The sequence below is a fragment of the Vigna radiata genome, chromosome 2 (genome assembly GCF_000741045.1).
Source record: "Vigna radiata var. radiata cultivar VC1973A chromosome 2, Vradiata_ver6, whole genome shotgun sequence".
NCBI classification, from domain to species: domain Eukaryota; kingdom Viridiplantae; phylum Streptophyta; class Magnoliopsida; order Fabales; family Fabaceae; genus Vigna; species Vigna radiata.
In genome coordinates, this window is record NC_028352.1 from 22,847,818 (window position 1) to 22,872,790 (window position 24,973).

Below are 24,973 nucleotides of genomic sequence, written 5' to 3' on the forward strand. Positions count from 1 at the left end.
CTTCATTTTTACTGCATTTTCAGAAAGTTTTAGAACTCTGCAGCAGAGTAAAATTATATTCATGCTGATATATACCTATAAAAATACCATCTTTTCTTCGGCATTTACCTGGGACACAAGGTCCACATCATAGAGTTCTTTCTCGTCTTTTGACATCTGCTTAAAGACAAACACTTAAAAATTTGCTCCATCTTATATTCTGAACAAAATTGGTAAACATTTTTTCAAGTAGGGACTCCATATATACATGCTTGGTAATATTTACATATAGGTTAGTGCTTAGTAAGAAAATATGTTGATACATAAAATGTCTCCATTACATCGTAATATGAACTTCGCATTGCTCACTTCACAACACTAGAGGCCAGAGGGAAAGTGACCATTCAATGAATGCCAAGTGCAAACCATTTGATTCGACCAGATTCCAGGTAGAGTATTTTATGTCATGTCAGTGTAATCCATATTCACCATCGGCAGATCCCAGGTGCTTCTGTTCTGCTCATTGCTAGCACTTCCTCATATTTTGAAGCATATACAAAGCCCCATAACTGCATGAATGTCACAGACCAATTAACTTTCTCATTTACAAATAAGTAAACTTTTATAAAAGTACACTCTTTGCAGTTAAACCAATTACAATTTAACTTTTTTACCTTGATAAACTGCGAAGTCTTTTAATACATAATTCCATTAGACAAATTACCAAAATACATTTTCAATTCTGACAAGAGAACAGTATGAAATAGAACTGCATCTAAATTTTGTTCGTATAAGGTTATCATCGTTTCAGCAGTCATTTCACAATGTTTTAATTTACTTTTTATGGATCCCACTGTGTCATATCATTCTTGAAACCTTCTTGCAACTATTACTTCATATAAAGGTGACCTTATTTAATTGTTGGCATAAATAAATGTTTTTAAGACAAAAATGCTTATTTATTCTTGTGTTGTAGAGTATTTTATGTCATGTCAGTGTAATCCATCAGAGAGATCCTAAAGATTCAAGTATTAAACTTATGACCTAGGGAATGTCCTCTGAAGTGGAAATACCCTAAATGGTTCACAAGTAGCTAGCATAAAACAAAGGTTGTAGGGGTGGGGTGTGTGCAATGAGAAGCAAAAGGGGGAACTTTGTGTGCACCTCTACTTCCTTCACTTCAAAATCTTCAGAATTTGCAAGGCAAGGATTCCCATAAGTTTCTGAGACTGAACTTGAACCATTCAATCTTCAAGTAAGAAGAGATTATAGAAACAAAAACTCAGGCTCATGATGTTTGACTGAAAGCAGGCTAGCACAGATTCGGAAAAGATTGTACAATGAAAAGTACAGAGCTCTTACAGATCACCATCCAGATAAAGTGCAAAATGACCTCCTCCACCAATTGCTAAATAGTCAGTGTTGCAAAGTGTGAAATAGCGATTGACTCCTGCAAATATTGTGGTCAATTCAGTAAAGCATGTGAAGAGAATTTCACAGCAAGCCAGATATTCACTCTATGCAACCATGTGTATGAATTGAATGCTAAGATAGGTGCCATGTCATACGCTGAGCAACTTTAGCAGTATAGCCTCACTTTTCTTTTGCACTGCAAATCTCAAATAATGCCTCTAGCAGCTGCTAAATCTTACAAACAATATTACACCGTTATAACATTTTCTTCCTTCAATTTTCCAATATTCTACTAGACCAACTATTAATACCAGAAAATTCATCATCTTTTAATGATTCATTGATTTCAGATGAATAGGAAAGTATCATGTGTAAAATAAAATCTCATTGCCAAGTTAATCAGTTAATGTAGCAGACAAAATTATGGCATAAAAGAAAAGAAAATCAAGCATCCCTCAAAGGGAATTGACTCTGGTAATAACGGATGTAATGTAGATACCTGTTGGGCGATATATGACAGGGTGACCAGAGATATTTGTGAAAACAAATGTATTGTTTGTTCCCTGTACAAAATCTTTTGTCAAATCAATAAAACAAGTAGCACAATTGCAGTCAATCTATCAAATAACCAATAAAATAAAATGACTTTTGGTATGACCTGGTATTTCTTCTTGCTAGATGATCTGAGAGGTGCTTCAACAATGCTGCCAAATACTGCTCCTCTTTTATCTCCAACAATCTAGAATGGAATTTATGACAATAAGAACTAATCCTTGATAGGAAAAAAGTAGCTCTCCTAAATTATTAAAGAACAAAATTATGCATATAACAATTTCAACTCGGTACAGACTATAAGGCCACAATCCACCATATAGCAAGATAATTACTTGGATGTGGCAGTACAATTTGCCAACATAAACTTGTTTAACCATTAATCTTGTAAATCTGGGACAACATTTGGACACCTTAAGCTACTGCATGCTATTATTGTTAACTATAACATATAAACTATTTACATAATATTCAAGCACCATTTAGCATTTGACCTTTACTAATTTTCTAATGTAGATTAGAGACAGATAAATACATGCTTAAAAGTAACACAGCTGATGAATAACTAAGCTGTACCAGCAAACTCAATCCAGGCCAAATCATGCTTCTCCGGTAAAGAGTGGAAAGTGATATACCATGCCTCCAAGTGCTGCAAACAATGTATAGAAGTTACAACAATGACAGTACTCCAAATAATAACAATAATAACAGTAATAAATTTATCTATAGCAAGATTAAGAACTTCAGAACAGAATACACGAAATCTTGTGTCTGCCAATGACCCTTGATGCACTGGTATTACATACCTGTACAACAACAACCATTTCCTTCCGTGAATAAGCGGTGGAAGAGAAACATATAGAACATTCCTCATACTATCTGAAAGGAGAACCGAAGGTTCAGAAATTTCAGGAAGATCATCCAAAGGCGCAGTGACAGAGTCTTGCACAGGTTCAATACGCCTCATCTCAACAACACCAGAAACCTTAGAGCCACTCCCGTCGTCCAATTTCATTTCAAGGTTATCTCTGCGATCATGATAGCGAAATCCACCAATTTTGCGAATGGCTCTTCCAAGTGATTGCTTGCTTTTGGAAAACAAACTTTTCCTCGCAACATTTTCCTTCAGCAACGAGTCTGGTAAAGGGTTGTGATCAGGTGCAGCACCTTTGCGATCATCACTCTGGGCGTGCGAGTTTGCATTATCTCCAGGGTCAGAGGAAGACAAAAAAGAATAGAGAAACGCAGTGAAGGATGAAGTATCAGGCCCATCAGCTAAACCACGGTTAACTTCTTCATCATTCTCTGATCCACCTACTTCTCCCTGAGACGAAACAAAATGCACACCTAAACTTTACTTTGAAGCAAACACGAAGAAGCTTACTTTAAAAAAGGATTGAGAAAAAAGAAAACAAAATAAGAGGAGATTCTAAGGAAGAGATTAAAACTTAATAAGGTAAATACAGAAATGATGCTGAGAGACGAGACATGAAGACAACAGGGATGAAGAAAGAGATAAAACTTACGGAAGGAGGTGTTGGTGTTGGAGTGGGTGGAGGGTGCTTGGAGGGTTTGGGAGCGTCGGAGTCCGAGATGGGGTTGAGAAGGACAGAAACAAAGTTGGTTGCTTTGTTGCGTAAAGATTGCCTTTTTCCCATTTTTACTTACGGAACTCGAATCCTGGTATTTTCAGAAACATGGGATCTTGTCCTTGTTTCTACGGCACAATTGAGAACAAGATAACTAGGTGGTGAATTTGTTGGTGCGCCATAGCTTTCATATTCTCGTGTCACCGAACGAACTATGCAGATGCTGACCCCAAAAGCCATACAGCTTAGCTTGGTCATCACGCCGCCATGTCCAAATCTAGATCATTACTGTTTTACCTTGATTTAATTTATTTTGAGGATCACTTAACAAAAGGACTCCATGGCCCAATGGATAAGGCGCTGGTCTACGGAACCAGAGATTCTGGGTTCGATCCCCAGTGGAGTCGTGTTTTTGTAAGGACAAGGACAAAATTAAATTTATGTTTGTGTTTGTACTTGTTTGGTTTTACTAACAAAAAACGGTTCTTATGATTTATTGTTTTCTTTTTGGTATTTTTTATAGTTACCTTCCATTGATATTAAACGTAACAGTTTATTCATTTTGGTATAGTAAGGGTTAAATTTGAACCTTTATGAATAAATTTCTTCTAAATTGTATTTTTGTGATTGAAAATGACAGTTAATTAGCTTAAGGACCGAAGATTTATTTTTGTAAATTTTTAAACTTGACCAACATGATTTCCTTTTTAATATTTTTCCTAAAAATATCTTCACATGGGAAAATAAGATTATTTTTTAGTAAATACCTAACTTAATATTTGAGAAAATGAAAACAAAGTTTAACACATGGTGAAGGTTATAAGCCATTTTATGATTTATTGATTCCGAAGTTTCGTAGAAGAGGAGATTTTGAAAAAGAAATAGATAGGTCAAACAACCTCTATAGATTTTGAGTTAATATTACCAAGATATTTTGAATCATTCAATAACGAAAGTTGACATGTAGGAATAGGACAAATTTCTTATTCAAACGGACAATGATATTAGTGTAGGTAATAATTCTTAAATGTGGAAAAAAAAAAACGGATTGCCCAAGACAATGAGGACTTTGAAGATTTCAAGAGGAATATAAGAACTTAAATACATTATACTTACCATAAATTATTCAATTACTTATTTATATGAAATTTATTCATAAACCACCAAATAATGATTATTCTCTCACTGGATATAACATCTTAAGTAACCCATAGCATTTAGAATGTAAATGAACTTTCTGTTAAAAATTTCATTGTATGAGACGATACATTACTTAAGGATTCATTTATACATAAATATATTCGAAAACTTATCAGTGCATCAAATGAGTGTGTATAAAGCTTTGATACACAGTATTTGTATCTATTGTCTCTAATTTTCTCGAAATTTTTCTCTTTCATTTCTACCATACACATACTCTTTAAATCACCCATATCCCTAATCAGATTATGCAAACCATCCATTTCCATTATTCAATTTTAAAAATACAGCTAGGAAGATTATTCCACTCACAAGTCTACGATGGACAACAGCATGAAATATATTTCTTTAACTACTCAAAAAAACATGACATGAGTGATGTTTTCCTAACAAGTTTAAGACAAATGAACACTAAAACCTCGTCCAAGTGTGGTTGATTCCCTCTTTCATCGTTCAAATGTAAAGTAAGGTTTTTACGATGTTCATGAACAGTTGAACCTACAACACTGATAATCGACCACACTGACGCTTCTACTGAAAAACATGGGAGTTCAGACATACTTTAAGAATGCCTACGTCAAAAGGGATAAGTTAAAAAAAAGTAAAATGCTAACACACATTTAATACTTTTTATCTGCTTTCTTTTATTGGCAAAAATTCATGTGAGTCTTGCTAGTTTGTTGAAGAGATCCACATAAGTAAGACTCGCGTAAATCTCAACCAATAGAAAGTGTCAGACAAAAAAGTATTAAGAGACTATATCGCTAGTAGTTTTGAAGGTTAAAATAACTTAAACCAAGCTTATGCTGCTCTCTCCACCAGGGGGTTTCCGAGCACCTCGCACAGGATCTTTGATTTCTGCCTTTCCATCAGCAAATATGTCACTGCCAGTCATTTCTCTGAGCTTAGCCCTGCTTAGAGGCTTTTCTGCTGAACCTGGAGGAACATCTCCTTGGAAAATATTATTGCCTGTCAACTCCGCAAACTTCTGGTTATGTATCTTCTTTGATGTCTTCTCAACAGGTGCCTCACCAAACAAGATATTACTTTGGCCACCTGCAGGCTACAATTTGAAAAAAGCCGAAGTTAAAATGAAAAGTTGATCTCAATAAGCACGTGCGCTAAGATATTAGATCTTATTTCAGAAAAAAAAAAAGATTTTGACATTATTGAATTCTAGGGTGAATAATAATACACTGTCATGGAAACTTTGAAGACAATGAGACAAACCGTCAACCTTTTTCAATGATGCAAGTACTGTTTACCTTCAAATCAATTTTACAGGCTCATATTTTGGAAAAGAAAAAATTATAAAGAAAATTCTTAATAAATCCATCTGAATAATTTGCGTTGCTCAAGACCTGCAGTTGTATTATGATTAACTCGGGTACATTCCTTGAGTAATATCTTAAATAAATTTTTTCCCAAACTAAAAGGCCAGAATTGATCTACATTTGAATTTTGTGTTCTAGGAGAGTGTAATAAGTTATGTGTTGGAGAACTATCAAAGGTCAAAATTCATCGCCACGAAGGGCACAGGCCTACAAATAGCACAGAAGCTTTAGATCAATCCACGTTGATAACCAACTTAAAAAGAAGGAATTATGCAGTAAAACAGTTCATTAGCCAATCATCTAGCATACAATGATAGATAGCGACTATTTCTCGCCTAGAAGATACTTACATTAGAAACTTTCACTGATGTTCGCACATTTCTGGGAAGAGGCTCTCCCAAATCTCTACTTTCCTTGGATTCCATAGTGCGTGCAGCCGCCACTGATCGCGGCACAATTTCAGGAGGGGGGCCGAATATGTCATTTCCAGTGAGCTCCTTGGTCTTGGCATTTGATATTTGCTTCTTACTCTTCGAGTCCGAATCACTTTGCATTGTCCCACTCAGTTCACGTTGTTTCGCTACCTCGGGGATTGAGGTAGGCTTCTTAGGAGAAATGCTCTCTTCAGTGCTGAATGATATCTGACTAATTCCATTCATCGCTTGCTGAGATGCAATGCAATCACAGAGAAAACAAATCAAAACACGAACATTGCGGTCGGAATGAAGTTTGATTTCATGTTTTAGAATACTCATACAGCCACATTGAACCCCAGACAAGTAAATTATCTATAAGTATACCTGGCATATGCGTATGCTTGTTCTGTTATTGGAATCCGCAGAATTGGCTTCTGATGCAGAATCTTTTCCATTGGCACCAAATATACCGCTTCCAGTCATTTCTTTCATTTTATACCCTGAGCATGGTTTGCTGAGCGTGGCAAATGGAAGCACGTGTTCAACAAAACATTATATTTAAAGAGTTAATTAGCAAAAAAGCCTTGAATGTATTACACAAAATAAACAGTAGATCCTGAAAAAATATATACTGCAGCACACATGTATATGAAAACCACTTTCTACTAAGATTCTATTTGAATTATATTTTTCATAAACACTTAAGAGGACAAAAAAATAAAAAAAGGTTGTTGAGCTTAAATCAACTTATAAACTTAACTTTTATCAAAGCTTTTTCTCCAGAAAGCTAACATGCTATGATTTTAGTTTACGAAAATAATTATAATACATTTTACCATTGTTCCTATAAATTATAATACATTTTACCATTGTTCCTATAAATAAATTTATCCAAACAAAGCCTAATTAATTGCTAATCAACGCACTAAATCACGAATATACATGGGCTAGCAACAAAAGGCGGAACGACTAATAGGATTTACTCAGTTAACTAATCGGGCTTACGACACAAAAGAAGCATTCCATTTCAAAGCAGTGGTTAAAAGCCAAAACTAAATAAGTATATTAAAGCGTGCGAGATACTGAACATCACATTGTTCTGAAGCAATGATATTACCTGTAAGAAAACGCAGAAGAAACTAACGAGTTTATCATAATTACAAATTAACAAACAGATCAGCGCCAACAAGTTTTAAAGCAGATCGAAGAAATGAAGAAAACGAAAAAAGCACTAGCAGATCTGATATGAGTTGTGAACATAACAGATAGTAAGAAATGAAAGTTCTCGTGTTGTACCTCTTGGTTAGCATCTGAGCTTCTTCGTCGGTGACCTGGTCGCCATGGAGAACCTTGCTGATTCTATCCGAAGGCTGTGATGTGAATGCAGTAAGAGAGAATGTGAGTGCGAGAAAGAGAGAGAGAGAGAGAGATGAGAGAGTAGACAAACAGTGAACCTGGCGTGAGCGAGCAGCAGAGGAGGCGGTGGCGGGAGATTCCGGCGGAGGAGTTTCCGACCAAGTGAGGAGATCGGAGGTGGAGGTGTGTGGGTTTCTGACCGGAGTGCCTCTCTGCATTCTTCCGTTAGTTGTGAATCTGAGTGTCGAAGTGAGTCAGGGAGAGATATACATACACTACGCGTTACTCGGATATTTGAATTGGAATCGAAATTGAAATGAAATGAATAGAAAATGTGTTTAAATTTAAATGCAAAGGAGGACTAATCTAAAGATTTGAGAAAGTTTTTGGAGTTTGGAACACTACCGTGAAACTCGCTCCTTTCTTGTATGCCTGAGCTTGCCACGTGTCCTCTGATGGCCAGTACAATGTATTCCAACGTTCTCTCAGAAGAGAAAATCGATTTACTAATAATAATTAAATATGTTATTAATTTTTAAACTTAATTTGAAACTGAATTCTATTTCTATTTTAAATTTTAATATATTTTAGTTTTAATTTCTAAATTTTAAAAATAAAAAGATAATTATTTTAATTTAATGAAATTAATTTTTAAATTTATTAAATAATATTTCAGACTAATACTTAAATTATAACGTATAAAAAATAAGATAAACATCGTCTAAAAAATATATTTAAGTTAATTCTATTACTAAAATTTTGCATATAATAAAGTAGTAGAAATTATAATATTAATGAAATTAATAAGTTAAAGTTTCGATAACCCTACTTTTTAGGATAAAATTATTAAAAAAAAAAGTTATATAAATACTACTTTTTTATTTTATTTAATAGTAAAATTTATTATAAAAATTGGATTTAACATAAGAGCTACTTGTAATATTTCAATTTAGAATAAAAAAACCTAATGTTTAATTTGCTATCACATATACAATAATCCAACTGCTATCTACATGTTAGGTAGCATTTTAATGTGATTTCATATAATTTAAATATGAATTAGTGGTAGAAATCCGTCCTACTCCTAAAAATATGTTTTTTATGGTACAATATTCTTGTACATAAATAGCATGGTCATAATTTCTTTTATTTAGATGAAAAGAAAGAAAAAATAAAGTGAAAGAAAAAATAGCATGGTACAATATTTTTTAAAGTTAGTTGAAAAAGCAATTCATTGCTCAAAAATTAATTTAATGAAAAGTTAAACTGAGAACGTTTAGTAAAATTAGTTTATCAGCTACTTGAAAATTGTACGTTGATAAATAAATATGTGATTAGTTATTAAATTAAAATTCAATATCAAGTAATTACATAAATGGAATAATTATAATTATAAAGTTATTTTTTTATTTTAATTTTTTACAATCTACAAAGTTTTATATAAAATTAAATTCCATTTAATATTTGTGTAAAAACTTATTCTTGAGTGTAATTTAAAATACTTATTATTTACCAATAAAATAAATAAACATTATGTTAAAAAATGAATAACTAAAATAATAATACATGTATTATTAAATAAATAACTTCACAAGTGTAAAAACAAGTTATAGTTATAAACAGATTTAAACAACATATTTTTATTATTTGTTATTATTGCTGTAAGAAGTAAGATGGGAAAACCGAGATGTTATTTGAAAAATTATTTTGTAATACTAATTGAGTAGTTTATTGGAAAAAGTTAAAATCTATTAATAAAGCGTTATTTTATCAATCATAAATAAAATATATGTATCAGAATTTCATTTATCAATCTCATATCGAATCTAAAGTAAATGTTTATTAAATACATATTATAACTTGATAGCAAATAAAAGTAGCGATTTGAAGATATAAGAAAAAATAAAGTAAAAATTATGTATATTTATTGGGAAATATATATTTTATTATCATCTCTCCATTTTTACAATATATATGTTGCCACAAACATTTTTACAAATGTTACAATAAAAATATAAAATAATGGTATAGTAAAATATTTTATTATCATTTCTCCATCTCTAACTAAGAAATCTTTATTTTATTTATTCTTTTGTTTTCTTGTACATTTTATGTTTATTTTCCTTTTATTCCAACCATACATAAAAAATCAATTGGGTGTTCACATGAAAATATAAATAAAAGTTGATGTATGATGCATAGATGTGGAGAAGATAGATGTCATCTATTGTCAATATTGATAATTAATGATATAAGAAAGTAGTGGTAGCATGTAAGTAGTTGTTTCCTTCATGTGATGATATTAACAATCATTTTCTTTTTCTAAAATCAAACGTTTTTTTTTTCTTTCATTTTTTTTCTTATATATGATAAGGTTAATTTCAAATCTAAGATTTGTTTATGATTGAGTACACGTCAGTTTATTAAGTAGATATGTATTTGGTCTCTATTTATTTAATTAAAATGACATTCATTAATTATATTATTTATAATCAATTATAATAATTTAAGATTAATAGATAATTGAATTATATGACTTAAGTTCAATAAATAATAAATAATATAAATAATATATTCTATAATATATATATATATATATATATATATTGATTATATTTGTTAGTTATTAAATTTATTATTGTTTGATACGAGGTTGATTTGAACGTAAAAATATCTTTAATACCTATATAATCAAGAAAACATTAATGCCACAAGACTTCAAATTTTCGAAACGTTAACTATTTTTAAAACCTACGATTTTGATTTGATATTTCTTTATAATTAATTTTAATAAATTGTTATGTGATAGTTGAACTTTTGAATGTTGGTCCACTTAAATATCACACTTCATAATAATATATATATATAGCATGAATTTTATTAAAAAAAATTATAAGGAAATGTTATAGATGTTTATTTTTAAAGATTATGGTGATGGTCGTGTTTCGCATATGGTAGGAAGCTGCTAAAGTGTGTTAATTGTGATATTAAACCTCTGCATCAACCATAAGTGGTACTGTATAAATCAATAAGATAGCTTAGCTCTTTCTTTCTTATCATGATAGAGAGCTTCATACTTGTCATTTTATATTTTTACCATAAAGTTCAAATAAAATAAAACAGTATATATACTCATTTTATCTTTTCATACAGAGACACTTCACCTATAAATCTACCTAACAACTATTTTCTTCATGTATTCTTAATTTTCTCTTTCTGATAATGTTAAACATTATTATATTTTTCACTTTCATTTATACTTTATTTTAAACAAAAGTTATTTCTAAAGCGATAAATTTTATTGTGGTGATTTTGAGATTTTATTTTGTTTATGTCGTTTTCAAATAAAATTATAATACAATAGTCTCTCTAATATTTATTTTTTTACGTAAAAAAAATATTTCAAATGTAAGAAAAAAAAGCATCTAAATTTATTATTCAGAGGGAGTGAAAGAACTTTATCAAAATTTATTGAATTTTAAAAAGTCTATATTTATGAATCTATCGCTACATAAGTTAAATCTTATATTATATTGAGAAAAAAAATTATAATATAATATAAAAAGCTAATAAAGTTATAAATATGTGCTCTAAATAATGTTTAAATAAATAACTTCACTATGGTCATGCTAATTTTAGTTGCGTATAATTCGAATAGACAGTTTTAAGGTTTATCATTAAGAGGAAGACACGTATATTTTGAAATTAATAGGAAAAAAGTAATATTTGTTTTCCTGTTTGATTTGGAAAAGATCCTAATTAACACTATTTATGTATTATATTTAAATATTTAACTGTAAGAACCTAGTAATTATCTAAGAGTAGAAATAATATAATTTAAATGAAGAATGAATATGTTATTATTTAAGTAAAAATTTATAAATAAAAAAAGTTAACTGTTCAAAATTTAATTTGTAAAAATATATTTTTTTATTTTTTCTCTTTACCTTATTATTTCTTATATATGGAAATTCAAACAGAGTAAACATGCTTTATTATAATTTCTTTTGGAGATAGCTGTCTTTTTTCTTTTTCTTAGATTATTATTAAATTTTTTTCGCATGAATAAAATTAAAAGCTTTGCATGTGATATTTTTTTAGACAATATATAATAAATCTATCTTAATCCAAAATTATAAAGGTATATGTTCAAAACATCGAACAGATCTTTTATATATATATAGTTTACCTTTTTTGTGAGATAATCGATTAGTAAAGTTGAGAGCTTTGAGTTGAGTAAACAACATAGAAAAAAAAAAAAATGACATTTTAACACTATTTTTTGATATCATTTTGACACTGCACACGTGTCAAAATATGATTGGACGATTTCAAATTAAAAAAGTTTAGACAGAGATATATTTGAAAGAGAAAAACCAAAGTTTATTTTTTTAATTTGAAATCGTTCAACCACATTTTGACACATATACAGTGTTAAAATGATGTCAAAAAAATGATGTCAAAATATCATTTTCCAAAAAAAACATAAACAACCATCACTTAAAAAAATTGGTTTATATTATTAGTTTATTTAGCAATAGTTTCCATTATTTATTTTATATTCATGGTTGGCAATATATTATACAGGAAAATCTTCAGCAATAACCACACATCAATCAATTAATTAATTAATTACTACATAGTTGTTCAAGTATTAAAACAAATCATTAGGACCACCTATGTACAATTACAACATTAAGAAAATGAATTCTAATGGAAAATGAAAAGACAAAATTCACGTTGTAGCATCTTCCTCTCTGTCTAACTCAAAAAGCTTCCAAAACTGCACCTAAAGCAAATATATCATAATCTTCAGCACTGCAGCATGCATAAACATCATGGCCATGTTTGCATCCACACTCATCCCATTTCTTGTTCAACCTCTTTCTCTTATTACTCTCCATCTCCACAACTACTTTAATTTCTACTTGTAGTTGTGGTGCCTTGAAATCAGCATCATCATCTTCATCACTTCCACTCATCAAATCCATCTTCACCCATTCCTTGAACTCCATCTTCGGTGATTCAACGATTTCCGTCCAAGGAATATCACCCTTTGCCACCACATGCGACCCCCAAATCTTGCTTTGCCGCAGCTCCAACACAACCCTTTCCTTCCTAAGGCTTTCCAACAACTCTTGGGGACATGAACAATCTAGGCTGAAGGACTCGTTCCAAAAGGGTACATGTTTCATATTTGAGGAAACTTTTTTGGTGCTGAGTTGAATTCTTTTGTCGGTCCCTGAAGGAAGATAAACCCTAACAAACAAGTTTTTCGTGGACTTTAAGGACTGAACGTTTTGTGCTTGTATTATTCTCAGTTCACAACTGAAGGAAGAAACTTTGTGGAACTGATCCATGAAGATCAAAATCTTTAGCAAGAAAAAAGAGGATAAGAGCTAAGGGTACAAGAGAAGGCTTGTTTTCAATGTATATGGTTATATGCACAGACAGACAGACACACATATATATACATATATAGTGTAAGTGTGTGTCTGCATTTTATATTGTGGAAAATAATGCTGGAAGTGCTTTCCAGGAGCCTTCTCTTATCCTTAAACACTTTTAGATATAATATTATGTAATTTATAACTGGGCAATGTATCTCAGTTGTGATTTATATGAGTATTATAAGGGCGACTAAGATCTTAGACCATGCATTCAAGATTGTGGTGAAGATTTTGTTTTATTAAAGAAAGACCCTTCAGAATCTCGAAAGGCTAGATTTTCCATGTGTGTGGCTCTTTCCATGCAGTTGCCATGTTATTGCAGGTCTTTCACAGAGACCACAAAAGTGGAAAATTATAATAAAATTTTCTGATAGTGTTCTAAAGTGAGATTCAAACATGCTTGCTGAGTTGCAGCATTCAACAATTAGCAATAAACATGATCTTTATCTAACTCATTTGATGTAACAAGCTGAAACTCTGAAACAATAAAATTTTCCCACTAGTTGAAAATTGTACAGAGATATATATACTTTGTTTCACTGTAATGTTATTTTATTTTCTTCCATTGTTAATTGTTTACTATTATATGTGCACCACCTGGTTCAGTGCCAGTTTATTCAAAGCTTAAATGTGATTTTGATCTCGATAAAAATAATAAGTTTTCATTTTAATATAGATTTTTTTATATTTTATTTTTTACTAAATTTGAAATCCTTTTCTTATAAAATATTTGAAATTTTGTTTTAGTCTTAATAAAATATACATTTTTTTTATTTTGATTCCTCTAAAATTTTCAATCATTATTCAAAATTTAAAATAAATAAATAATATTAGTTTTACGAATTTTCAGAGCTTTTTTAGATAATGTGTAAATATTTATATTCCAAGGCTAGTATGTAATTTAAAATGACCATTTAACGTTTTTATTTAATATAAAGATAGTTAATGAGTACCATATACTATAGGGATTAAATTTTTATTTTTCAATTTAAAAGTGACAAAAAAATAAATAAATTTTCTTTTAGATACCAAATTAAAAACATATTTAAGCTTTTATCCAAATAGGAAGGATGTTTTTAGGTTGATAATAGCTGGAAATAAGAAAATAAAATCTGGTCCATATCGTTGAAATTTCTATTATAACGAGGTCACTATAGTTCAAACAATTCAAATTGCAATAGCAGTAGTTTTGGGTTAAAGTTTGAAACAAAGATAATGGACAGTTTAGAAATATTAAGTTCCATGTACAATAAATCCTAACAAATCTCTCCAATTTTCTGGGATTTAATTTTATACGCATCTCGTAATTACTCTCTTACCTTTCTTCATCACTTTTCTTTTAATCCAGTGCTTTAATAAACGACTCACGTTTAAATGCAAATTAAAGTAAGCACGGAGAATAACTTAAAATTATTTTTTTACAATAATTTTATACTTTCTAATAGTTAAATCTACTATAATTATTTTTGCGATAACTTTACAATGTTTAAAACACGACCAAATGTAACTCTCTCTTTTAGTAAAGATTTGAACCTTAATTCTTCATATTGTTATAAACTAGTTCCCCTTCCACAATACTCAACTTTTATATGTAGGACCATATAGTTTATTAACTCAAAATCAATATGAATCGAAAATCATTCCTTAATGTTAATTTATATAATTAATATGATACTTATGCCCCTTTACTATGTCCACACAAGTGACAACTCGGAAAGACGTTATATTTTATTTTTTACTTTTATAGAACAAATTGGCTAGTGAATTTAAGAGTTTATAGCTAAATGACAAAAGAATGGGTACGATTGCATTGGGGAGGGGTTGTAAACTTGCAGCGATGAAGTACATCTCCATTACAGAGAATGAGTATGCAAGCACTATCTTTGCGTCGCCATTGGTTTACCTGTCGATGTATGTCAAATAGAATGTATAGTTGGAAAACATGAACAGTTGCCAAAAATCAGTTAAATATTCTAAGTGCGCCACTGTTAATCTCAATCGGATAGTAATTGACCTTGCAAATGGGCTCATTTAAGTGAAGTTGGTTGAAAATATATTTCTTTAACAATAAGCTTGTATTTTAATGACCTCAAACCGCTGAAGAACACTGTAGGAGAACAGAGATGATCGTTAGAGAGAGAATATGATTCTCACATTGCAAGAAAGTGAAGCTTCTGTTCCGTACGGGATAATTAGATCATAAAATAATCCAGTATTCGTGCTTATGGATCATGGCAATTTCTAACTATAATTATAAATATGAATTTTGTATATTAAAAGATTCAACACAAGAATTCCAAGGTTCTACTCCTGTTCTTTCTCCAAAATTTACTATCACGGTAAATTTGAATGAATTTCCCAATAATGGATTCTTGATTAGGTTTTGATATATCAAAGTTTCCCATTGACATCGCATTAGATGAGACGAAAGCATTTCAGCTAGCACAGGAATACAACAAGAAACTCAAGTGTACAAAGATGATTTAAATATGAAGAAGGGAATAAAATATCTCTAAAAAAACTACTTTTTCACGTCGCTTTATAGATAAAAGAATATTAACAATTACATCCAATGATTACAAAACATGAAAAAATATCAACTTCCTAATAATGAAAAGGGGGAAAACCCTGTACATGAAGGGATCAAGAAAGGGTCGTACGCTCTAACCTACTATCACCAACCATTTTGGCTATGGTTGCTGTTTTTGTTGGTTTGCCCCCGCAATCTACGGAGCAAAAAAATGAAGCTTGGACAATAATATGAGAAGCCGAAAATGAAAAAAAAAAAAAAAAAGTTTACCATCATCGGCAAGCCTATAATATCCGCTCACAATCAGTCTGTATATGTTTAAGAATCGGCATCATCTAAAGTACTAACGATGGGAGTCAGCAGCAACAGTACCTTGCGAAAATCATTGCTTGATCGAACGAAGTTCCCAATTACCCTCACCATCAATCAGACGCAATTCCATGGAATGATATGGAATTAAAGCGGGACGCTGAAAGGACAGGAGCAAAGCCAATTATTTTGATGGTGACGTGAATGGCGGTCATATGCATTGTCAATTAGAAGTTAACCGGCTAAGTTAAAACTAAATATAAATCAAATAGATTTATGGCTGCCAAAATCTCCATTGTAGATAAAAAAGAATAACAAACTAATGATCTGCTCATGTTTCTCTACATTTACGCTCATGTTTCTCTACATTTACTATGATAAAATTTTAATTTTTGTCGGTAATTATAGATTCTTACTTGTGAGGAAGTAACAACTGTGATTCCCATATTTTTCGCTAACCCATATAAGTGTTCCTCGACATCAACGCTAGTTGCACTGCCATCGATATTTTTTTTAGTAAAACAAGGCTAACACCAAAAGAACAAGTAAACAATTCCACATGAGATAGAGAATGGCATAAGTAATCATACATACTTGGTACACTCGTCCAGGATACCAAATTTAGGCTTATGGAAGAACAACCGTGCCTTCAGAACACAAGGTAAAAGTTACAATCCAAATAGAAAAAAATCATGAACAAATTATAATGTCTTACTCAACTGAGGTCTACGGCTATATTATATTAATTCTTTTTAAGAAATTTAATAAACTCGTGTTAAAATAAATATAGGTTGGATTTACATACCATGCCTAACCTCTGCTGTTCTCCAAGAGAGAGAATGTCTTCCCAGTTTAGATTTGCATCCCAGCCTCTACTGTCTCTTTCTAGAAGATAATTCAACCGAACATTCTCTAGGATAACTTGCAAGTGTTTGTCCAACAAATTTCTAGGGTCATGGTTCTCACCTGAACAAGATTACAATGATCAGCACTAAAATTGGGGTGGAGGAGGAATCCCTTAAAATGATTAAAAAAGAAAATGTTATTCTTTCACAAGAGAAGATGAATTCCAAATTAAATTTAAAGAAAGGAGAAATCTTTAATGCTGTCAACATGACTAGCATGTAAGTTATTTCACGAATTATTACAACTATATCACACCTTGGAATGTCAGCTAGTAGAGAGAGACCAATTAAAAGCAAAGCACAAAGCATCGTTTTAAACATTAGTTTAGTCAAATGAACAGTTGTGGCTAATGCATAGTCATGTAATAATTTTTTATCCACAAGGGTATTCTGTATCCTGTGTTATTTTATGCATCCAAGATACCTTTTCCGTACATCTTCAATGCTCTCAACTCTGCTTCCTCACGGGACAGTGGGTATATGATTTGATCCCGCAATGTTCCCAAGCAAGTGTAAGGCCGTTGAGGAACATAAAAGATGCCAGAACCTGATCCAGCCTCTAGATCCGCATCATCAGATGGTCTAGAGAGTCTTCCACTCGCAATTGGCCAAAGTCCTCTAAGAACTCTGAAAATGGAACTTTTCCCACTTCCATTTGGACCTTTGTAAATGTGAAACACATTATTTAAATTCGAAACACAAGAAATTTCAGCCTTCTAAAAAGAAAGATACAGTAAAATAACAACTATACGAACCAGTAACAAGTAGGCTTCTATCAAGCTCAATGTCCCATGTCAACTCTCTGGCCAAAATCTTCTGGGAAGGGGTTACAATATCAACCTTAGAAAAGGAAATAGCATCTTTGGCATGATAATCCCTCATTGGAAATGTAATACTTCCATTGATAGAGTCGCCTGTGTCATCGAAGCAATAATTAACACATGGGGACTGACGGATTATTATTTAGATTTATTTCTGTAAAAATAGTAAGATATTATTTGATGTTCTTCAAATAATGAAGTACCAGACTGTGCTGCATCCAGAAGTTCTTCAAGCTCAAAAATCCTATTAATACCACCAGAAAGCTCTACAAACTTTCTGTTCAACTCAAGAATGTCCCCAAAAGCTAAAAAGCTTTGAGAAACAACAGATGCTAAGAACCTCAGTGCATGTGCCAGCTCACCTGTAAAATATTACAGCGTGTGTCAGTGAGGGTAAAGTGGGCGATAAACAGAGTAACTGAGATCAGTCCAACAAACCTACCCTGAGTATTTATCGAAGCTCGGTCTCCCTTATGTTCCATAGCATATAATAAGCTCAGCAACCAAGTCACATTATGAGGGAGTTGCTTTGTGATAAAATCATCAAGTATACCAAATAGCCACTTCTTTTTTAGAAGGTATTTGGAGTGGGAGAGAAGCTCCCTAAATCTTGATTCAACCATCTGCACAAAGTGAAGATAGAAAAATTTACACCTGTAATATTCAATTTAAAAGAGTAAGGTAAATAAAAATAAATGGAGTATATTTTCCTTTTAAACGCAAAATATAATATAATCACACGCCCCATACTTTGAGCCTTACATCATCAACTAAATTTCACAACACCAACTCATGCAAAAGTTGTGCAATTAGGGTTAGCTTGTTCAGGGAAGCAAAAAATGAGATGATGAAAAGTTAATAGTAGAGTGAAAAGACAGCAGAATGGAATGGTTTTTATTTTCACTCATTATTGTGTTAAAGCCATACTATGGTGTATCCAAAGTTTGAAGGAAAAAGTACAAATAAGTTGGACGCACTCTGAAGAATTTCACATTTTGAATGTCCTGAGGAAGTGAGAAGTAATTTCCATCCTAAATTTGCACAATCTAAAATAAACACTGCCTTAAAATAAAGCTATTAAACATTGTTTAGATAAGACGCTCACAGCTTTTTCTCGAGCTCCACCTCCAAAGAAAGCAACAGATTCAGCATGCGTACAGAGCCTTTCATGCATGAACCTAGCAGAAGCACAAAGTGAAAAGGTAAGAATCATTTCAACAGCTCTGACTATTTGTCTAGTGCCATGATAGAGGCAGCAGGAAGCTCTTATAGATTCACCTAAACATTCCTTCAAGTTGTTGCTCTTGGCTTATCAAATCACCAAAATCAGGAGTAACAGTTCTTAGAAATCCAAGACCAAGTAGCATGTAGGCATAGAGTATGGCAACCCCCCTCTGACCTGTTAACAACTTCATTCTCCACGTGAACCTTAAGAAAAGTAATAGTTATGAAAATCAACAGAAAAAGAGAACATGCATCAAACATGTTCAAGTTCTACTAGTAAAAAAAAAACAACTCAATTTTATAAATGAGGTTCTTACCACAAAATATCCACAGATGGCTTTACCAATCCAGTGACCAATCCAGACAAGTCTGAGGTCAACTTCTCCAAGTCTTGAGTTATCCTCTGATCCGCGTCAATATTTTTGCTTGCCATGTGAAAGACCTACAAAATATATGCATGTAAAAATTTGAAACCAAATTAGAGGCATGTGCCTGAAGAGTTTACGAGCCAAATGCAAAGATTCTGATTATTTATAATATAACAAATAGAAAAAGTCATACTTCCATCGCTTATACTTAAAGCTAGTCAAGGATTCAATCTTAATCCCAAACAATAACTAAGGAACTATTTTATATGTGGCATCTTTTAAGATTCTTAATGGGCCTTAGGAAAGTTCGGATACCTGTGATTTAATAAATTTAGGTTTAGACAACCTTTTAATCCCCATAAAATACACTTCCTAGGTTTTTAATAGAGTTATAGAAAGAAAAAGAGTGAAATCTCGTTCATAAACTGAGTGGTCTTTGCCACATTAGGAAGTTAGTTAGCTATTCTGCTAAGTACTCAGTTAGCACAGTTTGTTAGACAATTGGTTTTCTGTTAGCTGATTAGTTAGGCTATCTTGAATTGCATGCTTTATTGATGTATGTAAATTGATTCTATCAGATTGTGAAATACAAGAAATAAAAACACAAGTTACAATTTTCAGAATACTCTTACATCTTTATATATAGAATTTTTTATGGTATCCGCAGCTTCTTGAAGTCACTTATGGCTTCCCATCCAACAACTTTTTTCAGCAGTGTTTCACCCCCATTCTTAAAGTTGAACATAATCTTAAAGCTTATCGTCTCCATTTCTCTACCACAAGAAGATTTTATAGCAGATCGAGAGAATCCAGCATTTATTACATGAGAAAGATCAATTTCTAATTCTTTGATTTCAATGGCTAAAACTATTTCTGTTCAAGAAAAATTAGACCCTCTTCTTGATTCACTCCTCCTTGAGTGTGAATCTCCATCATTTCCATGCTGCACCTCATACTCCATGTCACTCTCTACAGAAGATTGCATAGCTGATAGAGAGAATCCAACAATTATTACAAGAGAATTGCAACATCAATTTCTAATTCTTTAATTTCAATTTCAGAAACTGTTTCTGTTCAAGAAAAATTAGACACTCTTCTTGATTCTCTGCCCCTTGAGTGCAAATCTCTTGTTACTCTTGCCACAAGGATCCTAGAATGGTTTGACTTTGACGATGTTGAGTCTTTACTTTTGATGATGTTGAGTCTTTACTTTGAAGATGATTAATAGTTTTAGTCCTTGAAAAATGGTATTTTTTATATTTTTGCTTTTGGTCTATTCAATTTGACTTTAGTCCAAATGTTTGGTCTGCATCAAATTAGTCATTGTAAGATGTGACTATGATACTATATTGATATTTGAAGTATTAAAATCAATATAATAAACAGATTACAGGGACTCAACATGGAATAAACAGGAAAGGAACTAAAGTCAAACAACAATAACCAAAAGAAAAAAATTCTATCAATAATTTTTTTAAGGGATTAAAACCAAAGGGGCTGCAGATTACGGGACTAAAATTTATTTAAGCCAATAATTTCATTTAAGGTATTGCTACTCCCAGGATAAGTTATTTCATTTTCCCAATTAGCGGAAATAAGACTCCTACTTAAGGGGTGAATTTCTAATATTGTCAGAAAATGAGTAAAATAAAATATACAACTAATACTTCACCCACTCACTAATATCTACCAATCTCCCACCCCCCTTTAATGTCCATGCTCTTATGCTTCTAAAAGAACCCCATACCAACTGTACTGTATTTGTCTGGGAAAAGGTAAATGATACCATTTCCTGTAAAATCATCCATCTCTTTTTAATGCCCTTATCTATGGTCTACGGTCTATGGTTCCTTATTTTGACTGAAGTTTGCAATTTAATCCATTTTGAAACTAATTTAAATTTCATTTTTATCATTTATGTGTGCACATAATGAGGATGAATATATTCCTAACACAAAAACATATAAAGACCTGCTTCCCAGAGGATGAATATATTCCTAACACCAAAACATACAAAGACCTGCTTTCCAGTTTCCAGGGTTATCATCCCCATGGCTGACGATGGAAATGTCAGATTTCACATACCCAATCACTCCTTGGTGTGACTAGCAGAGTTCATGCAAAACATAATTGTATTGCCTATATGGAAGCTTCTTAAGAAGGCAGGCATGACTAAAGGTCGAGCATTGAACTTTCCCTTTAGATTTCTATCTACCATGGGAGAAGGAAATATATTGATACAAACTTAATGGTTATAGAGAAATGGAATACCATAGTCAAGGAACCGAGTTGAAAATTAAGTTAATTTTGAAGAACGAAAAATGTAAAACAAATAGTTAACCGACAGACAATATTATTTATCAGATAACTAATCAGTCATGCTCGTGTTGAAGAATTTGGGGAAGGAAAATAATGTGAACAATTCATATTCGATTACCTTGTAGAATGCGTTGTTTCTCAAGTAGTTTTCTAACAGATGTTGTGTCAAACGAATTCGCCACCCCAGTGCTAGTCTAGATGTCAAGTGCCTGAAGAACAGGATATTTCAAAGGTTTGTAAGGTCAGCAAGTTTAAACCTGCACTGCCCCACCCCACCCCCTCCACTGTGCTTCAATGATTTAGAATCTATTTAACTCTCTCTCTCTCTCCCTCCCTCATATATATATATATATATATGAAAATTTTCCATTAAATAATGATATTATCATCTTTGAGACATAATAAACAAAATCATCAAATATCAACTGCAACCACGTGTGAACTAGTCACTAGTGGAAGATACAAGAAACTGCAGTCCCAGATGGACCTGTAGTAACAACCTTATAGAAGGAGCAATGAAAGCAGATGCAGCACTTTGAAGAACACTTAAACCAATTAACCGAATAAAGGAAGCTTTATCCTGCTCCAAAACAAACTTCACAGTGGTACCTGAGAGCACAATTTTTCATTTTAACAATTTACACATTAATTTTCAGAATATTGAATAGTCATAAGAGAAAATACCATTTAGTGATGCAATACGATCTGAGACCCATGTTCTTGAAACAACGAGAAATGCGACAGCAAGCAGTTGTGCACCTTGTTTGTCCAGTATAGTGGGTACCTGAAATGAAGCAGTCCACATAAGAAAAAGTGTTCCTGAAAATGCTGTAATAGATCAATCAAAAGCACATTGTATATTATACAATGTGCTTGGGTCCAGGCAAGTCATGAGGGAAATAATGCAAAAACAGCCATGTATATGTATTGACTTCATCCCATCAATGCTGTGTGATTTCAAATGCAGCACTTAAAGTCATGCTTGGTTTATTTAACACTGGTGAACAGTGTACATGCTAAGTCAGACTTTTGGGATCCATTATGTTATTTGTGAGAAAATAATTTATTTTCAGAAAGTTAGGTTGAGTCCCTGTACGCGTTCTGTATTTGGTTGGAATTTGTGATTTATAACTTGGTTGTAAAATAATTAACATTGGTTCATGTAATGTAAGGTATAATTTTAATGTAAAGATTCTAATGTGATGATTATTAGAATATTAAAGTATTAAAGTTATTGGGATTATTTTAGAGTTATTAAAATTAATCCCTCTCTTCTCACTTCAAAAGGGCATTTTGGTATTTTTATTAAGGTTAATTAAAATATCATAAAAGAGGAAAAAGTTTTATGACAGTGAACAGAGTTACGTTTCTGAAAAGTGAAAAAGAGAGAACGAACGTTCTTGGAAAAGACACTTTGACAGAGAAACTATCCTTGCAACTTCTATATCATCAAGNAATAATTAACATTGGTTCATGTAATGTAAGGTATAATTTTAATGTAAAGATTCTAATGTGATGATTATTAGAATATTAAAGTATTAAAGTTATTGGGATTATTTTAGAGTTATTAAAATTAATCCCTCTCTTCTCACTTCAAAAGGGCATTTTGGTATTTTTATTAAGGTTAATTAAAATATCATAAAAGAGGAAAAAGTTTTATGACAGTGNACANAGTTACGTTTCTGAAAAGTGAAAAAGAGAGAACGAACGTTCTTGGAAAAGACACTTTGACAGAGAAACTATCCTTGCAACTTCTATATCATCAAGAAGGCATTAAAGAGAAGTAAGAGGAGAGAGAACGATTGACAGGAAGAAACAGGAAGAAGTGCACAATGGATCCAGGTTAGTTCTCTTTTACTGTGTATGTGGGAATTGTGAGTATCATGAAAATTCAAGATCCTGTTGAGTTAATTTTCATTCAATTGAAAAATTAAAGAATTGCTTACAAGTGGTATCAGAGCCAGGTTCTGAATTTTATGATACTCCATGAATGGTAATTTTTTCCAATTTTTAAAACCCTAATTTTTGAATTATAAATTTAAGAGTTTTTAAATTTGTTTGCATGAAAGAAAATTAAATTCACTGTAACGTGAATTTGATATCGAAGCCGCGAGTTTATTTTTTTTCATTTGTCGTTGCCGAAAGGTTAAAAATTTTGATGGAAGTGAATTGAATTCACTGTACGGGAATTTTTGAAACCTGCAAACCTTTTTGTTGCATTAAAGAACTTTATGCATGATATTGTTTCAATTAAGATTAAAGCATTATTTTTTACTGTTGCACGTCCAGTGAAATGTGAAAGTGCCAAATTTATTCTGCATAATAGAAAAGTCAATTCCCTTGCGTAAAGTAAATTATGAATGATTGAAACAATTTGTGAATTTGATTCTGTTGTGGAATTTCATTATGGAAGCAACTTTATTGTTGCGACACGAAATTCCATTTTGGAAGCAATTTTATGTTGCGGCACTTGTTCTCACAGTAAAGTATTTTACTGTTGCGTGTTAAATTTTAACATTGTTGTGCATTGTGTGGAAATGTAAATGTGATTTAAAAGTTGGAAGGTTTCAAATGCTTTTAAATTGAAAAGNGTATTCACTGACATGCATGATATATAATTCTGTTTTATGAATTATATGTATTTAAAAGAAGGAAATTCAATTAAGTTGAATTTCGGAGAGTAGTTAATCATTGATGTAAGGATGTTATGGATTACCCAAAGGTAAATCATGGTTTATAATTGATGACATTAAAGTGAGACATTTCATGTACTTAGTATATGTTTGTATATCCAAAGATAGCATACATATAGACTTAAGTATGATTGATTGTTATTAAAGTATATATGCAATTTGTCAGTTTAAGAATCACCCAAAGGTGAACTTAAATGAATGACTTTATTGACTACCTATCAGTTTAAGTGTCACCCAAAGGTGAACTCGAATGTATGATTGTTGTAGTAATTTGTTTGAATCCTTAAATTTTAATCAAAGCATTAATGTATGAGCTTGTGTATTATTTCCAGCTTACATGAATTTAGCAGGTTTGAGCAACAACGTCATCAAGTTTAATGGGCTAAATTATGTCGATTGGTCAGAACAAATCCAATTCCAACTGGGTGTTTTAGACTTGGATATGGCTATTATGATGGATGAAATGCCCGCAGCCATTACAGAGACCAGTACAAATGATGAGAAGTCTCTTTATG

At 31.8% G+C, this 24,973-nt stretch overlaps 4 protein-coding genes and 1 non-coding gene across 8 annotated transcripts in view; 1 reads left to right on the forward strand and 4 right to left on the reverse strand.

Moving 5' to 3' along the window:
• Window positions 1–197: 197 nt before the first annotated feature.
• On the reverse strand, window positions 198–3,808 carry LOC106777025 (TLD domain-containing protein 2). Of its 3 annotated transcripts, XM_014664527.2 has the most exons (8): window positions 3,471–3,803; window positions 2,751–3,268; window positions 2,521–2,593; window positions 2,051–2,131; window positions 1,892–1,955; window positions 1,342–1,429; window positions 1,144–1,228; window positions 198–548 (listed from the first exon to the last, which is right to left on the reverse strand). In XM_014664527.2, exons 1-8 carry the CDS (start codon window positions 3,600–3,602, stop codon window positions 465–467), a joined length of 1,125 nt encoding a protein of 374 aa, XP_014520013.1. In that variant the 5' UTR covers window positions 3,603–3,803; the 3' UTR covers window positions 198–464. The 3 variants fall into 3 exon arrangements, with proteins under 3 accessions (XP_014520013.1, XP_022634566.1, XP_022634567.1); XM_022778845.1 differs by lacking the exon at window positions 1,144–1,228 and having other exon boundaries at window positions 3,471–3,808; XM_022778846.1 differs by lacking the exon at window positions 198–548 and having other exon boundaries at window positions 1,174–1,228; window positions 1,319–1,429; window positions 3,471–3,807.
• A 59-nt stretch (window positions 3,809–3,867) lies between these two features.
• Window positions 3,868–3,940, forward strand: TRNAR-ACG. The gene has a single exon. It is a non-coding gene; the product is annotated as a tRNA-Arg (tRNA).
• Window positions 3,941–5,050: 1,110 nt separating this feature from the next.
• On the reverse strand, window positions 5,051–8,057 carry LOC106776214. Its single transcript, XM_014663596.2, has 5 exons — window positions 7,938–8,057; window positions 7,780–7,853; window positions 6,868–6,997; window positions 6,418–6,732; window positions 5,051–5,796 (listed from the first exon to the last, which is right to left on the reverse strand). Exons 1-5 carry the CDS (start codon window positions 8,055–8,057, stop codon window positions 5,524–5,526), a joined length of 912 nt encoding a protein of 303 aa, XP_014519082.1. The 3' UTR covers window positions 5,051–5,523.
• Window positions 8,058–12,412: 4,355 nt separating this feature from the next.
• Window positions 12,413–13,272, reverse strand: LOC106755841. The gene has a single exon (XM_014638057.2). The coding sequence runs from the start codon at window positions 13,197–13,199 to the stop codon at window positions 12,606–12,608; it is 594 nt and encodes a 197-aa protein (XP_014493543.1). The 5' UTR covers window positions 13,200–13,272; the 3' UTR covers window positions 12,413–12,605.
• A 2,524-nt stretch (window positions 13,273–15,796) lies between these two features.
• The window catches only part of LOC106756199 (ABC transporter D family member 1), a 26,083-nt gene continuing 16,906 nt past the window's right edge, over window positions 15,797–24,973 (reverse strand). Inside the window, exons 14-28 of one of the 2 annotated variants that reach the window (XR_001375465.2) lie at window positions 22,450–22,549; window positions 22,266–22,374; window positions 21,884–21,974; window positions 19,396–19,520; window positions 19,133–19,282; window positions 18,960–19,032; window positions 18,297–18,477; window positions 18,058–18,216; window positions 17,789–17,947; window positions 17,458–17,694; window positions 16,934–17,094; window positions 16,723–16,775; window positions 16,545–16,623; window positions 16,090–16,288; window positions 15,797–16,015 (exon numbers count right to left, since the gene is read on the reverse strand). Coding sequence is in view for 1 of the 2 variants with exons in the window: in XM_022778847.1 (XP_022634568.1) it covers window positions 16,202–16,288; window positions 16,545–16,623; window positions 16,723–16,775; window positions 16,934–17,094; window positions 17,458–17,694; window positions 17,789–17,947; window positions 18,058–18,216; window positions 18,297–18,477; window positions 18,960–19,032; window positions 19,133–19,282; window positions 19,396–19,520; window positions 21,884–21,974; window positions 22,266–22,374; window positions 22,450–22,549 (1,764 nt within the window). In the remaining variant the exon portion in view is untranslated. Of the gene's footprint in view, window positions 16,289–16,544; window positions 16,624–16,722; window positions 16,776–16,933; window positions 17,095–17,457; window positions 17,695–17,788; window positions 17,948–18,057; window positions 18,217–18,296; window positions 18,478–18,959; window positions 19,033–19,132; window positions 19,283–19,395; window positions 19,521–21,883; window positions 21,975–22,265; window positions 22,375–22,449; window positions 22,550–24,973 lie in introns of both variants that reach the window. The other variant, XM_022778847.1, reaches the window with a different exon arrangement.

Bases quoted from the DNA above. Each gene is read 5' to 3' on its own strand.
- LOC106777025 (XM_014664527.2), bottom strand. From the start codon at position 3,602: ATGGGAAAAAGGCAATCTTTACGCAACAAAGCAACCAACTTTGTTTCT. The intron at 2,132-2,520 runs GTACAGCTTAGT...ATTCCATTCTAG, and splicing joins GGCCTGGATTGAGTTTGCTG to ATTGTTGGAGATAAAAGAGG. The intron at 549-1,143 runs GTGCACACAAAG...ACATTCATGCAG, and splicing joins TTGAAGTGAAGGAAGTAGAG to TTATGGGGCTTTGTATATGC.
- LOC106776214 (XM_014663596.2), bottom strand. From the start codon at position 8,057: ATGCAGAGAGGCACTCCGGTCAGAAACCCACACACCTCCACCTCCGAT. The intron at 6,998-7,779 runs GTACAACACGAG...TGCCACGCTCAG, and splicing joins GCTCAGATGCTAACCAAGAG to CAAACCATGCTCAGGGTATA. The intron at 5,797-6,417 runs GTAAGTATCTTC...TTCAAATTGTAG, and splicing joins CATCAGTGAAAGTTTCTAAT to CCTGCAGGTGGCCAAAGTAA.
- LOC106755841 (XM_014638057.2), bottom strand. From the start codon at position 13,199: ATGGATCAGTTCCACAAAGTTTCTTCCTTCAGTTGTGAACTGAGAATA.